The sequence below is a fragment of the Polyodon spathula genome, chromosome 33, assembly GCF_017654505.1.
Source record: "Polyodon spathula isolate WHYD16114869_AA chromosome 33, ASM1765450v1, whole genome shotgun sequence".
In the NCBI taxonomy this organism is placed as follows: domain Eukaryota; kingdom Metazoa; phylum Chordata; class Actinopteri; order Acipenseriformes; family Polyodontidae; genus Polyodon; species Polyodon spathula.
In genome coordinates this window covers 457337-476994 of record NC_054566.1, presented here as the reverse complement: position 1 = coordinate 476994, position 19658 = coordinate 457337, and the positions used below count along the sequence as shown (strand labels likewise).

General features: G+C 39.8%; 1 protein-coding gene across 1 annotated transcript in view; it reads right to left on the bottom strand.

Moving 5' to 3' along the window:
- The window catches only part of LOC121303546 (SH2 domain-containing protein 3C-like), a 77522-nt gene extending 59862 nt beyond the window's left edge, over positions 1-17660 (bottom strand). The window contains exons 1-2 of the mRNA XM_041234306.1: positions 17558-17660; positions 1999-2812 (exon numbers count right to left, since the gene is read on the bottom strand). Of these exons, the coding sequence (XP_041090240.1) occupies positions 1999-2812; positions 17558-17576 (833 nt within the window). The 5' untranslated portion in view covers positions 17577-17660. The remainder of the gene's footprint in view (positions 1-1998; positions 2813-17557) is intronic.
- Positions 17661-19658: the final 1998 nt, after the last annotated feature.

The following is a 19658-nucleotide window of genomic DNA, read 5'->3' as shown; positions in this document are numbered from 1 at the left end:
AGGAGGAAGCAAGTGCTTGTCTTCAGATGCTTCTCTTGCTTTTCTGTTGTTTATTGGGTAAATGGAAAGTAATATTCAGCTGTATTTTAGACCTATTTTTGTTTGCAGTCCACTGAAACCCACTGGCTTTCACATTGCAGCCCAGCATTCTAAACACTGAGCTACTCAAACCAACTGCTACCACACTGCTGTCCAGTAATCTAACCACTGATCTACTGAAACCCATTGGCTTCCACACTGCAGCCCAGCACTATATCTACTGAGCTACTGCAGCCCAGCATTCTAAACACTGAGCTACTCAAACACACTGCCTTCCATACTAGAGCCCAGCACTCTGACCACTGAGCTATTCAAACCCACTGCCTTCCACACTGGAGCACAGCGCTTTTTCTAACCTGTGAGCTACTCAAACCCACTGCCTTCCACAGTGCACTCTAATCACTGAGCTACTCAAACTCACTGACTTCCACACTGCAGCCCAGTACACTAACCACTGAGCTACTCAAACCCACTGCCTTCCACATTGGAGCCCAATGCTTTCTCAAACCTGTGAGCTACTCAAACCCACTGCCTTCCACACTGCAGCCCAGCACTCTAACCTGTGAGCTACTCAAACCCACTGGCTTCCACATTGCAGCCCACTGAACTAGCAAAGCTTTTTGGGGGATGTAGATCTTACACAAACACACACACAAACACACACACACACTCTCTAAAGCACACTCCAGATCATTTCAATTAGAACTCACTCCTACTCATCAGTGTGAGACTGCCTTACAGTAAACCCTACAGCCTCTGGAGCTGATGAGAATGATTTATTGTGTAGAAGGTGGAGCAAGACCAACAGGATTAGCCTGGCTGAATGAGTTGCTTTTCCCTTTCAGGCTCATAGCACAGTGACTGAATGAGATGCTTATCCCTTTCATGTGTACAGTACAGTATTGTATATTAGACGGCATAATCCTATTTTCACCTTTTCATGTAATTAAGGGCCCTCGTTGTAATTCTATGTGTTAAACCCTGGGGGTACATTGGCTGGGAAGTGTGCTATGGGCTGGGACAGCGAGTCTTGTATAATAAGCAAGGCTCCTGGGTGAGTCTGTGAACTGGCAATGGCAGGGGTAGGACAAAGCTTTATCGCAGTTCTTTGTTTCGTAATAGTCTAGATTACTTATTGTAACACAGTTGCAACGGATGCAACGGATACATTATTATCATTGGATGATTAGATTAGATTAGATTGTAGCTAACAATTATTATCATTGTAGCTAACAAAACAATTCCATAAATATTAGCCATGCTACGCTTCCATTAGCTACATAGATCTCAAATGTGTAGATTGGAAAGAAACACATGCTACAGCACACATGTATTTTCATTTTAAAACCTGATATCTGGCACTACACAAGGTTAAAGGAAGATCTCAGTTTATATGCCTTATTCTTGGATTATCTATTTGCACTTGCACTTCAGCAGTGTCTTCTGGGTTAAGCATCTTTCTCCCTAAAACCATGCCAGTCAATAGGTACTTGACAGGAAAGAAACCAGTGAAGAGCTGGGGACACTTTCACTCCCCAGGCGAAACGAATCAGGAGTTGTAAGAGAGTTTAAAAGCATGGCTTGCAAAGATTTATTTTACCCAGTGTAGTACCAGATATCATGTTTTACAATGAGCAATCACGTTTGCTGTAACACTTGTTTCTTTCAAAACAGAAATGTTATGGAACTCCTGAGTTCAAAGCAATAATAGGTTATAAATGACATCTTCAAATTTACAGCTCCTGAAGCTAAACAGAAATGTAATTTAATTTAATTTAATTCTGAAAATTAAATTTCAGAAAGTTGCTAAACATATAGCACATTGTTTAAGTATAAATATATTCGTATATATAAATAATATATATATATATATATATATATATATATATATATATATATATATATATATATATATATATATAATATATAGAATACAGCACACATTTTGTGGGCCCTTACCTCTGATTTGATTCTAACATCTCCTCACCAGCCTCCTCTATACTTATTGGTGTGGCTTGTTTGTCCCCTGCTTCAGTTTGCTCCAGATTGACACTTGAGTCAGTCTCTATGTCAGATTCTTCAGGCGTTGCCACTGCAGGCTGTTTCTCTGCTGGGGCAGACTGTTTCTGTGGTGCAGCTGGTGTTTCTGTGGGGCAATAGGGGGATACAGTCAACTGCGGTTTAGAGGTTGGGGTGCTGGGCTGGCTAGATCTGAGCTGGGACATAGATTTATTTCTGTTGGGTAAAGCTGGTTTTCCTTGGTGGTCTGTATGTGGTTTATCTTGTGATTCTTCAGCAAGATTTGACAACTGAGATTCCACGTTAGAGTTAGCTACTGATTTTTCTGCTGTCTTTGGTGAAGCAGACTCTTTTGAATTCTCAGGTGCCGGTGGTGATTCTTTACTTTGATTGGCTGGTGATTTTGGCTTGTCCTGGGTTGCGCCAGACATGGCACTTAATAAAGGGGACTCAGCCACGGAATCAGGGTTGGTCCTCTGGCTCTGTTTTCGACTGAGCTCAGCTTTGCCCTTCAACTTTCGGGAGCCCTTGGAGGACTTGTCCTTGCGTGGCATGGTGCCAGTGTGACTGTACATGTCACAGGACCGGGCATAAGTCTTGCCCCGGGCACAGCTGTCCATGTCATCCACGGTCTTGTTAAAGCTGCCTTCCTCAGGCAGGCTCCCATGGTGCCGCAGGTTCTCTGAAGACTTCTCAGAGCTGGAGGAGGAGCGTCTGAAGGAGATGTTGCCCAGACTCCCGAACCACTTAAAGCCTGGAAGACAGAAACACAATTCAGGAACTAGTTCCCTGCAAAAATCTGATCACACAAGATTCTGGCAGAGCAGATCCTAAACACTGGGTACACATTTTGACCATCAGAATGCAGTATGACAAAAGTAAACTTCAGTTTTATAAAGTAAATGCAGGTTTGTGCTTATAGAAGGGGTAAGTATTTGTTTCCAAATATTATATTTAGAAATCTAAATACCTGTTTGCATGATTTATGTTGCTGTCAAACCTTAGACTGTCAGACCCAAGTAAGATGCCAGACCAATAGTATAATTAAAATGTGTTCAGTAAAAACAAAACTAAGTGCTAATCTCGGGTTTGTTTTGAAATCCAGACTCCATGCTGTAAATAGTTTGTGTTTGCGCGAGTGCGGTAGCGTGCTTTGACTGGGATATTGACAGCGCTGTCTCAGAAATCAGGAGCCAGACCTCAGGTATTCTAATGAGCTGAGAGGCTATAAGCGTAAGTGTGCAAAGCAGGGTGGGAGCAGTGCAGGAACACAGAGAGAGGGAGAGAGTAATAGAGATGATACCAGAGTCACGTGGAAATACAGGTACTGCCCAATGCCAGGGGGTTATTTAATTTACTGCATGTTTAAAAATGCCTTCCAAAAAATATTATAACATAAAAAAGGGACTTTAGACAACTTATTGCATAGTAAATGAGGAATGTGGCAGTGAAACAGTCAGAAAATCATAAAATACAGCTGTGTACCATATATTACATGTGTCTTTTGTCTATGACGTTACCGTAATATTTCAACCGGATTAGTTCAGAGATCAATGTCATGTTCAGCAATGCATTTATCATACAATGTTTAGATGGTACTGCAATAAGGGGTACATTCCTGAAATGGTTCCTCAGTGGCAGTCTTGTAAAATGCATGCTACAAAAGGGTTAATATTTCTCTTTAAGTTCAGCTGGTACAGCAGAGTGTAACCATTAACCCGTCCCCTTGAAACATTCTGTTCCATGTGATATTTCTTACTGGTGTATTTTTTATACCCACAAGGTTGAAGCATTGCAGGGGGACGGGTTAATGGTTACACTCTGGTGTAGCAGCTGTACTTAGAGAGGAGACATGTTTGAGAGCTCTACTGAGGACACAGGGGGGGGGGGGGGGGGGGGGGGGGGGGGTGGGGGGGGGGGGGGGGGGGGGGGGGGGGGGGGGGTGGGGGGGGGGGGGGGGTGGGGGGGGTGGGGGGGTGGGGGGGGGGGGGGGGGGGGGGGGGGGGGGGGAGGGCTTTGAGTTTTAGAAAGTCACCAGGATGTGATGACTGAAACAGAAAATTATATACAAAGTGAATCTAAACAAGAAGGTGTATACATTAGTTTAGACAGCTGTTATGCCTCATGCCCATGTCAAGTTCATCTTTAAAATGAAGAAAGAAAACAAAACATTGATGTATTAAAGCTTCTAGTCTACTCTAGCAGTTTGTTTTGCCTTTAACCCCCCCCCCCCCCCCCAAGATTTACAACCGTGATAATTGTTATGCGAATATGGTCTTCTGTCTATTAAACTGCATTTACAGCCTTAATAACTGCAAGACTGCAATGGAGCTGCTGGATGAGAGTGGAATAGCAGTGTGATGAGTGAATGGCAGTGACTCCCTCTGGGTTGCGGTTACCCGAAATGATGGCATTGCACTGGGAGATGAATTCACAAGCATCCCACTGAGTGATGTGAGAGAGGTGAAGAGGAGGGAAACTTGATAGAGGGTCAGGTCAGTTAATTATTCCCACTGGAGGTGATGAAAAAAAATTCCATAATTGCAGCCAACTCTGGCTTGACTCAGATTCCTTGTATAGAAAGAACTCCACATTACACATTTGAAAGGAATTACTTAAGCGCTGTCCAGCTCTTGAAACTTCAAATATATACTTACGCTTATAAGAAATGCCAGTGTTAACTCTACATGGCGAAAACGAATTGTAAAATGGCAAGAATAGAGGGAGCAATCTCATTGGCTGACAAGTGTTCCATCCTGTGCAGCTATGTCACCATACCAGCACAGCTTGGAACCGCTGCCTGATATACTTGACAACCAGTTCATTTTGGGAGGGGTGGGGTAAGATGGAGGTGCCATATTATAAGGACAATAACACACTCCAGGGTGTGTATATATATATATATATATATATATATATATATATATATATATATATATATAGTAAGGTGGCAGGGGGAGAGTCAGAGTCCTCCCTGCCTAAAAACATGTGAAAATGTACGTTTTGCTTGATTTAATTGCTTTTGTTTTAATTTGTTTGTTTAATGGTGTTAATTGTTTTATTGTTAATTATCCCGGGCACCTGGCTATCATTGTAAATTAGAGTCAGGTGCAGGGTATTTAAGGAAAGCAGCCAGTTTGCTCAAAACTGTGTGTAGCTGTAGAGCGAGGAGCTCAGTGTTATGGTGAGGTAAAAACCTACGTTTGGTTTTTATAAAAATCTCTATTAGAGTTTGTTTTGGGTTATATGTCAGGTAAACAGTTTAGCTATCCTGCATGTTAGTCAGGGACCTGCATACGTTTAGTGCTCAATGAGAGCTAGGTGTTTGTTGGTTTGATTTATTTTTTGAATAAAAGTGCACAAAAGCGCTTATAAAAAGTTTTATTTCTGGGTAACATTCTTAAAGGGGCATGAACCCAATCTACGGCCAAAAATGTTCACAAGTGATATATATAAATGATGATATATATATATAGATATATAAATATATATATATATAATAGATTCCGGTATATACATACATACATACACACTATCCTACCATGTTCATAAAGACTACATAAATCTACATAGTGTCTTATTCCAATAAAGAAAATATTTCTGTCTTTTTAAAAGTCCCTGTAGGACCGCCGTGACTAATCACCACCCTGGAGAGCCTTTCCACTGGGTTAACAGGTCCAGTGAAATCATTACCGCTTTAAGGCTGGATGGTTGTGTAATTGATTCAGTTAAAAATTTAGAACAAGTTTTAAACAAAGAGCAGAACTGGAAGGGCCAAGCCTGCTTCAGGGGTTCCTGAAATATTTTTTAGATTTTCATGATCTTGGAAGTGTTATAGTCTTAAAAATAAAACAAAAAAGGATGCTTAACCAGGACATGTCAACATTTTTTCACTCATTAAAAATGATTTATGTTGATTCACACTTTCTTTTTTTAGCATTCTGATTGTCCAGCCTTCGCCTGTAAATCAAACAAGCCATACTGTGGAATTCAGTGAGCCACATATAGCTCTGGTGCCCCATTTGTCCATTTTCACTTCGACTGCCCTCTCAGTGCCAGCTGTTCATGTGGAATGCTTTCTCTGCTTATCGCTTCCATGGTCGTGATCTTTGGAAGGCTGCAGATTCTCTGTGGGATTGAGTGCTTGGTGAGACAGTTTATGATTTTCTCAATTACATTATTACATCTTAACTGTTTCACTGCCACATTCCTCATTTACTATGCAGTAAGTTGCCTAAAGTCCCTTTTTTATGTTATAATATTTTTTGGAAGGCATTTTTAAACATGCAGTAAATTAAATAACCCCTTGGCATTGGGCAGTACCTGTATTTTCACGTGACTCTGGTATCATCTCTATTACTCTCTCCCTCTCTCTGTGGCTGGCAGCTCTGTATTTAGAAAGCAAACTGCACAACACTGCTGCTTACAGATCCATAAGAAGATAAGCAAAAGCTGAGAACATGTGTGTCACAGAGATCTGAGATGCTGCGATACAACATCTGCTCGAGCGAGCAGACTCATTTCTGCTTTGCACAGTGCTTCTAGTTGACACATAGCTGACAACCAAATAAAGCAACAGTTTTCATTAAAGTATTTTGCATATTCATAAAGTTATTGCTTTTGCAGTAGTTATGTTGTTTGTTTTGCATGTTTGGTCATTTTGTTGCTTTTTTGAAATTTCAATCACTTGCCCAAAAGTACACCCCAGAGGTGTCTCAATGAATCAGACAGTTGTGCGGGTGATGTGAGTCATGTGACTTAGCTTGCCTATTATACAAGCTCTGGCTCGACTACACCACTGGTCAGCTGTCTTGGCTCATGACTGACATTGCAGCTTTCATATCTTACAGAACACATGTGTTGGGGATGCCATGTGTATGACATGTCATGTAACACACAAAAGTATGTGCTACATATCCCAGGTGTTTCAGTGTTTAATGTGGCTTGGAGTGTTTGAATTCCATCAAAAAAACTGGTTGTTTGTTCATGTGCTAAACAGTTGAAAGTTTAGGAGACATTTGTATGTATATTTCACCCAAATAAGCTAATTATTATATAACATTACAGACTAAGATAGAAATGGGAGTTCCCTTTCAACTCGAAGATGGCCACCAAAACATTGTTATGGGATGCACTCCTGCCTATTGGTAGGTGTCACTGAGCTTTTTCTATCAAAGCTGCCCTCTCCCCTTGGTGACCCCCTCGGTCCCGTCTCCTGAGGGTACTTAAACGTCACGCAGGGGAGACTCGCTCTCTTTTCGCTTCTCAAGTTTGGTATGGTAAGACCTCTGTGTTGCATTGAGCGTCTTTCTTCTAAATAGTGCTGTGTAAGCTACTGCTAGTTCCCCTGCATTTTGTGCTGAAAGCTGGCCTTCGCCGCTTTTCCCGGAATCAGTAGTTTTACATTAGTAGCCTTTTTATTCTGTTTCTAACTATGTGTCAGGCTGCTTCTCTCTGCTTGTCCGTCTTAATACGGGAAGTATTATTGTAAGAATTGTGTATGTTTTCACCCGTTCTTGCTTTGTAGAGCGTTGTTACTCCATGGGGCTGGAAAAGAACAATGTATCCCTGGATGCATGATCCAATGGGTATGTCATATCAAATCGAACAGTTTGTAAACACGAGAAGGTGCCATTCATATAGCCAATGGAAGAGAAATGGTTCATTTATGCTGGATACCACCTGTAATTGAACTTTTTTTAGAGAATCATAAAACACGGCATGTATAGAGACTTTTTGAAAGTGAGTGGTCTGCATTAAACTAATGTGGCACTGAAATGGTTAACACTCACGGGACACCCCCTGTAATGGAAAGGTAATAATAATGGAATAGAAATGTGTGCCAACTACAAGGGGGATTCTTGACATGACCACATTAGGGCTAAGAGACGATCCCCTGGTTAGACTGCAAGCCCTTGTCCTGGAGATTGTGGTCAGGCTGAGCTGGAAAGCACGCTGGAATGTAAACATCTTGATGGAAACATGTGGTGGTGATTATGCTGCCATCTCTGGATTGTCTGTATGAAGTTCCTGCTCACATATATAAATACCAGGTGCCCGCCTCAGGGGAGAATGATGTGGTACAGATTGTTTTATACCGTGAAAGCGATTTGATCCATCTCTGGAAATGTGCCTTTTAAATAGGACCTGTTTTGTGGTAGGATGAAACTGAAGTGAGAATAAAGCCAGTGAAATAATGAGTTTCTTTTGTACTGGAAATGTTTGTTTTTTCATTCTTATTATTATCCCTTAAAGTAATTGCAGCTAACAAAATAATTCCCTGCATCTTTTTCACTTTTAGAATAATGGTTCCAATGATGCAGTTCTGAAAGAAATGCTTGTTATTGCAATTAACATGATATATGGTACTACTTTAGGTTAAAGAAATGTCGCAGTTTCTATGCCTTGTTCTCAAGTGGACTGTGATGCTTGCACTTCATGGATTATTTCACCTCAGCAGTGCCTTTTGTTCAAAATCCATTGTGTTATTATTAGCTTTAGAAATAATAATAGAAACATTGGGAACGGTTTCGACTAGAAGTCTTCCTTTATGTCTTCGACTTGTAATCACGACATTCATGTGTTTGTTTCTTCTACATTTCTAAACTGAGCACTATTGAGCGTTTAACCCTTTCCTGCATCATACAGAGACGAATACAAAAAAAAACCCCCTCTTTTCTAGTCTTTATATGGATATATAGAAGTCACAAATGCATGGTAGCCTCACATGAGGCTAGGGGATAGTGTGTTACCTTTATTGCATTATAGCCTCAGATGAGACTAGGGGATAGTGTGTTACCTTTATTGCATCCTCATGGGAGGATGCCATTTCCCCATATAAAGCAATAAAAAACAATTGAAAACATAAATGTATCATGCATTTTCAATAATCTGTGCATGAATTATTGTTATTATTATTATTAGCTTTCTTAACATTACTACTGCTTCCTCTTATATTGTGCTGAGAATCTTTTGGTTCTTCACTTTTCGTAATGTGAATTCAAGATAATGCAAATATATGTATGTATATACAACACTACTGTGTCCTGGCTTGCTGTAGCTCACATGGTCTGAAAGCGAGACCATTGTGGTGAGTTTAAACTACATGATTACAAAGAGGCAGGAGTCATGTTATATTTACAGCATTGTCTGTACGTGCATATTTCAAATGGAAGTATACAATACACTACAAGACTCTTCAACAGGAGGAAATGGGGAGCAGAAGTAATATTGTTAGTGCTCCTTTAAATACAAAGCAACAAAAAAAGTAGTTTCCTGGAATGCCACATACTTATTAGTAACTATCTGTCAAGTTAGTAAAAGAAGATGTAGTAAGTTAGAGCCTTTATCAGTGAGTTTTCCCAAGCTTTCCTGGCCCTGATCGGGATCCCTCCCTCTGGATCTCCGTGGCGTGACTGAAAGAGATGGCAGCTCTCCCTGTTTCAATTGTGAAAGGTTTGTGATGTCCTGAACTGGTGCAGCACAACACATGAATTCATGTCTCTGGTCACAATAGCTGATTCATTCAACTGCAAACTCTTCAACCCCACCCTGCTTGAAACATGCTTGCAAGTCTTTTTAAGCTCCTGTAAACAGGCATGCTTCCTGTTACCACTTGAAGCATCAGGAGGTTAAAAGTTAAGCTTTTATATCTGTAAGGCAAATAAACAGTGGAAACGGTTGAATGTTTTTTGCCAAACAGTGCTTTCTAAGATGTTACAGGAACAGACAGTACAGCTGATATTTTAACATGATATTATCAGGTACAGTAGCAACAGTCATCAATGTACAAGATATCAACCAATTACTGTTGGTACTCTTGTGTACAGAAGCCATCTAGTGCATATAACACAATTCTAAAGTTAAAAGCTACATGTGTTTATATATTTTTTGTAGTTCCTGAATACAGTGATTGTTTTTATAATATAATATAATTTATAATAAGTATTACATCATGTGTGGGATGTCTATAATTATAACAGAACTCACTCAGTTACAATAAGAGACACTGTGGCTGGGTGGAAGCCCCAGTATAATGTGTGGTAGGTGTGGGGAATATTGTGTTGGCAGGGACAGGGTTAAATTCATCCCTGCCAGAAGGACATGTGATAATGTAGCTGGGGCTCTAAAATGAATAATTAGGCTCCAGTCACAGGTGTATATAAAGGGTAATCATACGTATTAATCTTATAGTTGAATGTGAGTTGAGTGTGAGGTGAGTTAATGCAAGGTGATACTTGGTGATAGTTAGTGTTTAGGGGAATGGACACATACAGTGTTGGGAAATGTAAGATAGAATGAATGCGCAATAGATTTGTTATTTGTTTCACCTGTTTGTTTTGGCCACTGCGCCTATTTGTTTGTTTTGTGTGCTTATTAGTTGTTTCTGCCTGAGGGTCTGCTTCTTGGGAGCAACACGCCTTGCCGGTGATGCTGTCCTTACCACAGACACTCTACACAATGTATTCATTTATATGAAAGAAAACAAGATGATGCACTCCCTTATAAAGGTTACCAGGTGGGCTTTGTGCAGTGAGTTTGCAGCTTTCCCCATGGTTATACTATTTATTTATCATACCATACTTTAGAGCTCTTACCTATGCTTTACCATGCTTTTCAATATGCTTTGTAACTCGTTGCTGTGCTTTTACTAAGGGAAACTTTTATAAGAGATCAGTCGGTTTCTAAAAACTTACCTTATCTTTCTTTAAGTGTTGACTGGTTAAACTTTTTAACAAGTAAAAATAGCACAGGAGGAGGAGGCTGGCTGAAACAAAATAGTATCCTTTGCAGAGCGTGGAATATTGTTAGCAAGCTGGAACTGTTTCCTGAAATCCTATAGTTTCTGAGGGAGTTCAGACAGAGAGTCTGGCTTGGATAGCTCAATAAATTGCATAATACCCCCATTCTACAGTTTCATACAAGTGCAGGGCTACAGCATGGGAGGTAGGAGGTTACATAGGCACATACCACTTGGTCAGGTATCATGAAAAAACTCACCTACAGCAAGCACTACAACTGGTTAAATAAATGTTCATCACATTATTAGACAGCAGTATCTCCCCTATATCCCTGAGATCAGAACAGAGAGGCACATGTGACGCTTATAAATAGTGGAACCCATTGAACCCAGACCAGCTGCAGGTTGAAATATAAGAACAAAACAACATGATGAAATCTTCAAAGACCACTTCAGTTCAAACATTTCCCCTGCCGCTGGCAAGTGTTAACAAGGATATAGAGTTGAAACAGATCACTGGATAAATCTGTGAGAAGACCGGCCTGTTTAAAACAGCCTTCAGCTATGAAGATCATAGTTATCAGTAACACTTCTAAATACAGTGCATTTACTGAGTATAACACTGTGAAACTGTTTGTAAAAAATAGGATAAGTATACAGGCTATTATATTGTAATTATTTAAAAGGCCCTAACATAGAATACAGCATTAGTACCACTATTAATGATTCTTATTTTCACTTTAATTTCATATTTTTAAGTAGACAGGAAGAAAGATTTCAAAGATAAATACATAATGAGGTTGAGAAAATAAACAAGAAAGATGGGTAATATGAAGACATGTCTTTCAGTGCAAAGCAATGGATTGCCAGACCTAGTTGTGTTTTAATTAAAAAAATTGGTCAGGAGTAGAAATTTCGATTTGGTTAAGAATAAAAGTTTGAAAACTCTGCACATCTCTACAGGGCAGAAGAGTTTTACATGCCCCAGTTTAGATGATAGAGATGTCGTAACCAAGAGTTTACTGTAATACTCCAGGGAGAGGGAACCAAGAACTGGTGGTGATTCAGATGTAGGGCATTGCTGAAACCCACGTCTGTATTGATACTGTATAAATAGTAACACTGAAAACCAAACTCCAAAATACAAAATACCTTTAAAAAAACATCTGGATACAAATCTGTATTTAATCCTGTATTTGTATTAGTTCCTCAACGCTAATCCAAGCCACTTTGTGAGTTTTACAACTTCTCTGTGGTAGCGGTCTCCAGTTGCAGGTTTCTTTTTAAATACAATAGTTGTTTTGATATTTGTTGGGGTCTCATTCAAAATGCGCACTGCTCTTGTCCGTCAGTCACGCTCTACATGGTAAACATGATAACTGCTTTGAATCTTACCCAGCCTTTCAAATAAATTGTGTGCTGCCTGCAACAGGGGGAGCAAGCTGAGTTAGCCACGCTTAAGTGTCACAAGACCTCCTTATAAGAAGTCCCTGCACCTTAAATTCCCACCTCCACAGAGAATGTGTATCACCATGGAGAAACATCGAAAAACATAGGAAAGGAACGTAGAAACACTGCAAAAATTATTGATCTGAATTTTTGATTTCGTCCATGGACTGGCTATTAATCATCATAATGCTGTTAAAAGCACCTTTGCTTCCTTGCAGTCCCTCATTCGGAATGAGTTTACAATTCAAAGCTTACTTCCTGCACTCTGGGCTGGCCCCTGTAGCAGCTGCCAGTTTGCAGACTCTGTTCCTGAGTTGCACGCCAGCTGTGCGATTGAGCCCCCCCTCTAAACTGGCATTTCCTACAAAAACACAGAGGCCAGCCAAGAACAGCCTTCCTCTGCATTGCCAGAGAGTCCTGGAGCTTCGGGGCTCTTCCAGTGGCTGTATTTCCTGGTTACACACCTCCTTCCCCTTTCAAAGTTTGCCAAGGTAAATTACAAGTACAGCATGGGGAAAGCATGTGATACTGCAATATACAATGCTGATTTATCTTGGTAAACTTTAATAAAGTTGGTGCTGATATGTTGATGATCTTCTGGGGACAATGCATGTAAAAAATAGCACACACAGACATCCTCAGACTTCCACTCATATTTTATAGCTTCAAAAGGGAACAGTTTTTGCTTGTTCTGTGCTTTGCCTCACGTGACTTAAAAGAGACACACAGCCACTGCTTTCTTGCAAATGCTATTGTATGATTCGCTCATGATTCCATGGAAACCTTACAGGCAAAGCATGGGACAAGCTGAAAACAGTTCCTTGAATTGATTTTAAATCCTTTTTATGAAGTTCCAATGAGCGAATATGAAGAATGAAGAATATGAATATATAGGTACAAACATTTTTCTAAAATCAACAATTTATCAAACTACCCAAATACAATCGGAAACCTCTATAGGAAGCTAGGATTGGGTGATGACGTTTTGGTGCAAGTTTATGGACGTTATTATGTTCACCTGGTAGAATGTGATATACAGAAAAACGACGGGAGAGTCAGACAGCCAGGATCAGTGCGGGGGGGTCCCCATTTTCTTTAAGGAGCTTAAAAACAGGACCTAATTGAAAGACAGAACAATCCTGCAGGGCTGCTTACTGCTAAGGAGAACCAGACCTTCCAAACACAGTCATTCTTTTCAGTGGGTTTATGATGTATTCATTAAATAGTCTAATAATATGTAGTCAGCTGTCCTGTGGTGTGTTGTTGTTGCTGCAACAGGGCGCTCTCACAGGTTATTAGTAGTCCTCACTATCTCATACTGAGATCAGAGCAATAAACCACACCACTGACTCGAGACCACATGTTCGAGCTAACTGAGAGATGAGCATCAACCCCAGCCATGGGCTGGCTTCTACTGGGGCTTGGCACAGCATGTGGCTTGTTGCTGTCATGCTCAGGTTCTCGCTAATAAAGGTGCTGTGGAGCGAGATTAAAGAGAACGAAGCAGCTGTTTCAGTGCAGCCTGTTTGTGCTGAATATCTAAGAATAGCTTGTTTTATACTCATTGTTAGGTGAAGGGTGAAAGTGCTGGAGAGCTGAGAATAGAGTTTAGACTAGAGCTCATTATTAAGAAGCAGGGTAATGGCAGTGCTGCAGAGATGAGAATGGAGTGTTCAGACTAGAGCTCATTATTAAGAAGCAGGGTAATGACAGTGCTGCAGAGATGAGAATGGAGTGTTTAGACTAGAGCTCATTATTAAGAAGTAGGGTAATGGCAGTACTGCAGAGATGAGAATGGTGTGTTTAGATTTGAGCTCATTATTGATCTACAGGGTATTGATAGTACAAGGTGATCACTGAGAGAACACTGATGTAATGAGTTCCTGCAGTTAGACAGTGCACTGGCACTTAGCATTTCTGCTCAAAATTAGTAATCCCGCTATGAGAAACAATTGCATACAGCTCAATAGTAAAAGGATTGTAAGCTATTCACAAAAAAAAGGCATTTATACTGTAGATGTGACTTGTCTAGCTCACTGTTTCCAGGACCACAACAATAGCTGAAGATTTATTGAGTTGTCAGGGAGACTCTTGGTAACCATGGAAAGCATTTAAGTGAAGTCTTCCCTCCAGAATGACTTATAGCGGGATCTCTTTGAAGACTGTGCCTGCTGTTATCAGACTTAAACTGCACAGTACTGGCACTCCCTGCTGGAATAAAGAACACACTCTGCCATGTTTTCAAAGCGTTTACTACAGTTTTCAATGACATAATGAAAGAGGTTGATATCTGTTCATTTTACGAAAACTAAATCCAACCGGTCAGTTACATAGTTCATGTTTTCTTAAGCACTCTCAAGGTGTGTTGTATTCCATTTTGTAACATTAACATGATGAAAGATTTTGAAAACCAAGCCCTACTGGATTACACTTAAAGCATCACCACAGTAGGGTGCCTTGAGTTTACCACAGTCATTTATTTGCCTCAAAAACGATATAGCAAAAAAACGTATTCATTGATTCATTCAGCACTTATAACTTGGTGCATTTTAACTGAGAAACTCCAATGATCACTGTGTTCACTATACTGCAGAACATTAAAATATATCAATCCTAAATGAAATATTAATGTATATACAAATAAGTGACGGCAGACAAGTGTTTCAGCTAGAGTTGTTTATCTTCAAACACAGAAAAAGTAAATACACAATCATTGAAAAACAGAAGCCCTATAAATAAGATTAGTTACGTCCAAACAGCTGGTCCATAGTTCTTATCTAAACTGTGGCAGATTGTATTAATGCTTGTCTCAAATTGATAACCCTGATTATCTGCTATCCTCGTTCCCCTGTATCATTTATCAAACATAAGAACATTTTCAAATGAGAGGATGCTCTTCAGCCCCTCAGCCCATCCAGTTCCTAGTAGCTAATTGATCACAAATCTATCAAGTCAGGTCTTAAAGAATCCCAGTGATGCAGCATCAACAACATGGCTAGGTAACCCATTCCATACCTTCTGTCCTCTGAATGTATGAGTTTAAAGAGTTTAACTAGAGTTTGTCAACTCCTTTTAAGATTTGAAAATTCAATTGTATGTTGTAATGTTAATACATGGATTCATAAATTGCAACTGGAGGAAAACACCAGCAGGAATACCACAGTTTAACGTGGTCCAGAACCTCGCGAAGGGTTTACAGTAAAGAGAGTTAACATGCAGCATTTCCCTGTGAAATTGGGATTACCAGATTTCCCTAGTGAGCAAGAAGAAACAGCACTGTGACAAGATGCTAACAGCCTTACATTATATTACTCTGTAGCCCATTACAAAGAAACATAGGCCAATCAGCAGCCTGAATTCACAGAACAGCGATCAAGGCAGAAGTCCCCCAGGCTCATTCTATTTGACTAAATAGGACTACATGACTTTCTCTGAGACAAATTGAAACAGTAGAATGGTTTGTGTCTCATGCCTTCCGATAAATAGGACTGATTTTGATTATTTTCAATTGAACTTTGTTTTTAGTTTTTGTCCTGAAAGTGTCATTTTTAAATACAAAACAAACTGCGTTTGTTGGACAAGAAGTGCTTGATTTACGGTATAGGACTGAACGCACTTACCTCTAAATCAGTATATATATATATATATATATATATATATATATATATATATATATATGTGTATATATGTGTGTGTGTGTGTGTGTGTGTGTGTGTGGGTGTGTGTGTGTGTGTGTGTGTGTGTGTGTGTGGGTGTGTGTTAAATGATGTACATATTTTTTGTAATTGTATTACAGAACATCCTGCAACGTTTACAAGAATAGCAACGCGTGCTGTCCGTGTCGCAGCGTTATATTTCTAAACATATTGTCGACGCTTTTGAAGTTTCTAACCACACGTCATAAATCAACTGGCGAATACACTTCTCAACATTTACTGGAAAATAATTTCTCTTCTAAACATCGTATTGTATCCAATGCTGGTTTTATGTTATCACAATACACCACTCATTTCAGTCAAAGCACCAGCCCTGTTGCAGCAGTTATATATTTCAGTACCCGTATTGGAATGGGGAGTTACATAAATAGCATTTACCATCCTAGGATTCAAAAATAATTCAAGTGTTGCTGTAATTGACTAAAATATCAGGCATCACTAAGTGTTTTCTAGATATTCCTCGCTGCTAGAAATGCTGTCAATATGGCTTGTGAATTTCTGGAGTGTATGTGTGGTCGGCTGAAAGTTCCTGCAATCTTGTCCCCTCCACTGCAAGCCATATTTAACATCCAGGAGGCTTCTTGACTTCACTGCCTTCACTGAGTGATGTCGCATATCCGACCCCCTCTGGACTGGGGTATAGGCGGATATGTGAAAAAGTCAGATTTGCGAACATCTATAGAAAAAGCATTTACACATCCATAAATAGCCTAGTGAACAAAAACAACACGCAAACTGCTTTAAACATGGGGACATTTTTTGCTTTAAAAGTAAGCAAACGTAAACGAGATTAATTAGGCTACAAATAAACAGTGTTGCTATGCGGTTTGCTATAAGCCTTCTCTTTGCACTCTTTCTTGATAGACAATATTTTAATGAAAAAAACAAAAAGACAATCTCTTCAGAACACTTTGTTCCTCAACCATAATAAATTAGAAAAATAGGAAAAGGGTGCCACGTTGCTATAGTAGTTTATTTAAACTACCGGATACTTTCGCTGTCTACCTAAGAAAATGAAGAATTGCTTAATATAGTGTATCAACACTGTATTAAGGTACATCATATCATTACATAGTGCAATTGTCAATTTTATTAAGGATAGTTCTGTGACTCGGCGAGCGAACCTTACTGAACCAAACGCTTCAAAGGGTTCAGACCAAGTTTCAAAAGGCTTCACTTTTCACTCCACTAGTTTTTAGACACCATTTCAGAGACTAAAGGTGCTGTCTTCGTGTTGAAATGTGCTGTACAAACTTAGGACGAGCAAGCGTACTAAGTTAGTCTTATAGTTCATAATATTAAGTTAGTCCACCTGAAGAGAATCATCTCAGGTCAGATTTGGTACACTGCAATCAGGATCTTGTTAAGTGTGATTTAGTGGGTGATCCACCTTGGTGATTATCTTCTGGTACACTGCAATCGGGATTAACAAGTCTACTAATTTTAGTCTAAGCAAGAGGACTAAGCCTGCTTAATTCCCTAGTTAGATGCATCAAGTGGACTGACTTTGGTAGGCTGCACTCGACCCCTAGGAGTCTTATCAGATGCCCATCGGAATGAGTGACTATGTTAATAAAGAATGGGTGTGACTTACCTAGTTTTCGAAGGCTCATCTTGCTGGTCAGTTGGGTTCCTTGGTAGAGTTAGTAATCTTTAAAAACAGATCTCTTCTCTCTCATGGTTTCACCATTTCCGAAGTGACATGCTTTAAGTGTTTGCTCATAATCTGACAAAAAAACCACTTCCTGAAACACTTCTGCTAAAATAAAGGCGGTTCCAGCAAGCTTCAATATTATAGTTATGTAGAGGCTAGTTGTGGTACAACCTTACCCTCAAAAAAGCACAAAAAAAACATGCAGTGGACTTGGTAAACTGTAGACGTCCGAAAGCATTCATGAAGTTTGGGTAATTTCATGACTTCATGTCTTGGAAAGCTATTTTTATCCTTCATTTATACACTAGTCTGATGTAATGTTATAGTTTCAAATGGGTCTCCCCTTATCATATCATGGTAAACTAACACAATCATATAAAGGTCTCTCAAGCAGAAACTGCTACTTGTCACAAATTGTGTGTTGATTTTCTGATGTGGACTAAATTAGGACTACCAAGCTCATTTCATTTACAACAGCTTTTTAGACAATTAAAATAGATTGAGGAATGAAGAAAAGAACACCAGTCTGTTCCGTACTATATCAGGCATCAATTTAGCAAAAAACAAAAAAGCAACTGGTTATAAATCTGTTTGCCTAGCTTCCTTTTAATTAACTGTGCTGTTCTTGTGTCAGAAGGTCATAGTGGAGACATGGCAGCTAGTGTTTAGATTTCATTAGCACAGAGTTAGCTGAAGAGCTCCAACTGTCTTTAAACCATACTGTACCAGCAACCCGATTCTCTCCAGCTCAGCTTCTCTGTCCAGCTCACCTTCCTTGAATCTCTAAGTGTCAGTCATGGTTGTACCTGTATGTGTTGGGACCCTGAAGGGACTCCCCTGGTAAAGGCACTAGTGTGCAGTGTGCAGGGTGAGTCATTCAGTCAGGGGAGCGCAGGTTCCTCAATGTGTCAAGCTGTCAGTGTTTGCCGAGGATCCCACAAGGAACATTGGCTCTGGTGCTTCAGCAGGCTGGGGAGGAGATTGCTGCTCCTCCTCAGCACACTACAATCTTTGTTAAGTTTAGTTTTCCTTCCCCTTGGTGCAAATTGCAGTTGGTGTAAAGACCTTAATACATCACAAAACTTTCAGCACTGTTTTGTGGAACATGACCAGTTTTTGCTCCACTCATTAGAGCCTCAGTGTTTAATAAGACTTTGGTATTAACTGTTATTATTTTCCGCCTGACAGCTTCCTGCCTGAACCCTCACCTAGATAGCACAGCGGCTGAGCATAAGGCAAGATGCTTCTATCTGACATCATATTTTCCGAGTAGCATGTGTGGTTGACCTGCTTTGTACTTATGCTTTCCTGCTGTCACGGAAATTGTGTGAACTACAATACTTTATCTGCTAAGCAAATTGCATTGCATAGGTGTCCCAGTGTAACACGCTCACTTTAACAACACAGCATGAAAACACTTTCAAGTGATGCCTTCAATTAGGAGTCACTGTAATGACTTAGGCCATGTTATAAAGGATGGAGAAAAACTAATTTTTTTTATGTTAATTAAAAAAAAAGGTTGAAAAAAGTCTAGCACTCACCAGACACCAGGATTGGTGCTTTCGTGTTTTATTTACAAAAACTGAATTGGGTTAGAAGATTCAAAACAAGAGCTGAATGCAGAAAAAGAGGCTTGTCTTCTTGTTTTGAATCTTCTAGGGTAATTCAGTTTATAAATGAAACATGAAAGCGTGATTGTTAGTGTTTGGTGAATGCATGGCGTTTTTCATTTTATATCTTGTGCCTTTAGCAACACAAAATAACCTTACATACAAATTGCCAGTGTGCTCTTTGAACTAATATCTAGGGTATTGCTGCAGCTATCGCAGCTGTTTCAACACCTTTCAAATGGCTTTTCCGGACAGCTCTGAACAATCACACGTACAGAACAATATTATAAAGTGTTGCAGAACGCTTGCAGCGCTTATGAAACGCATTGCTTTGCCGTATCCTGTGTTGTCCGTATTGCAGCAATTCGTTCCTCAACAATTGTTTTGATATTTTTTATAAGTACAGTATATAAATTAGAGAATTACTTTTT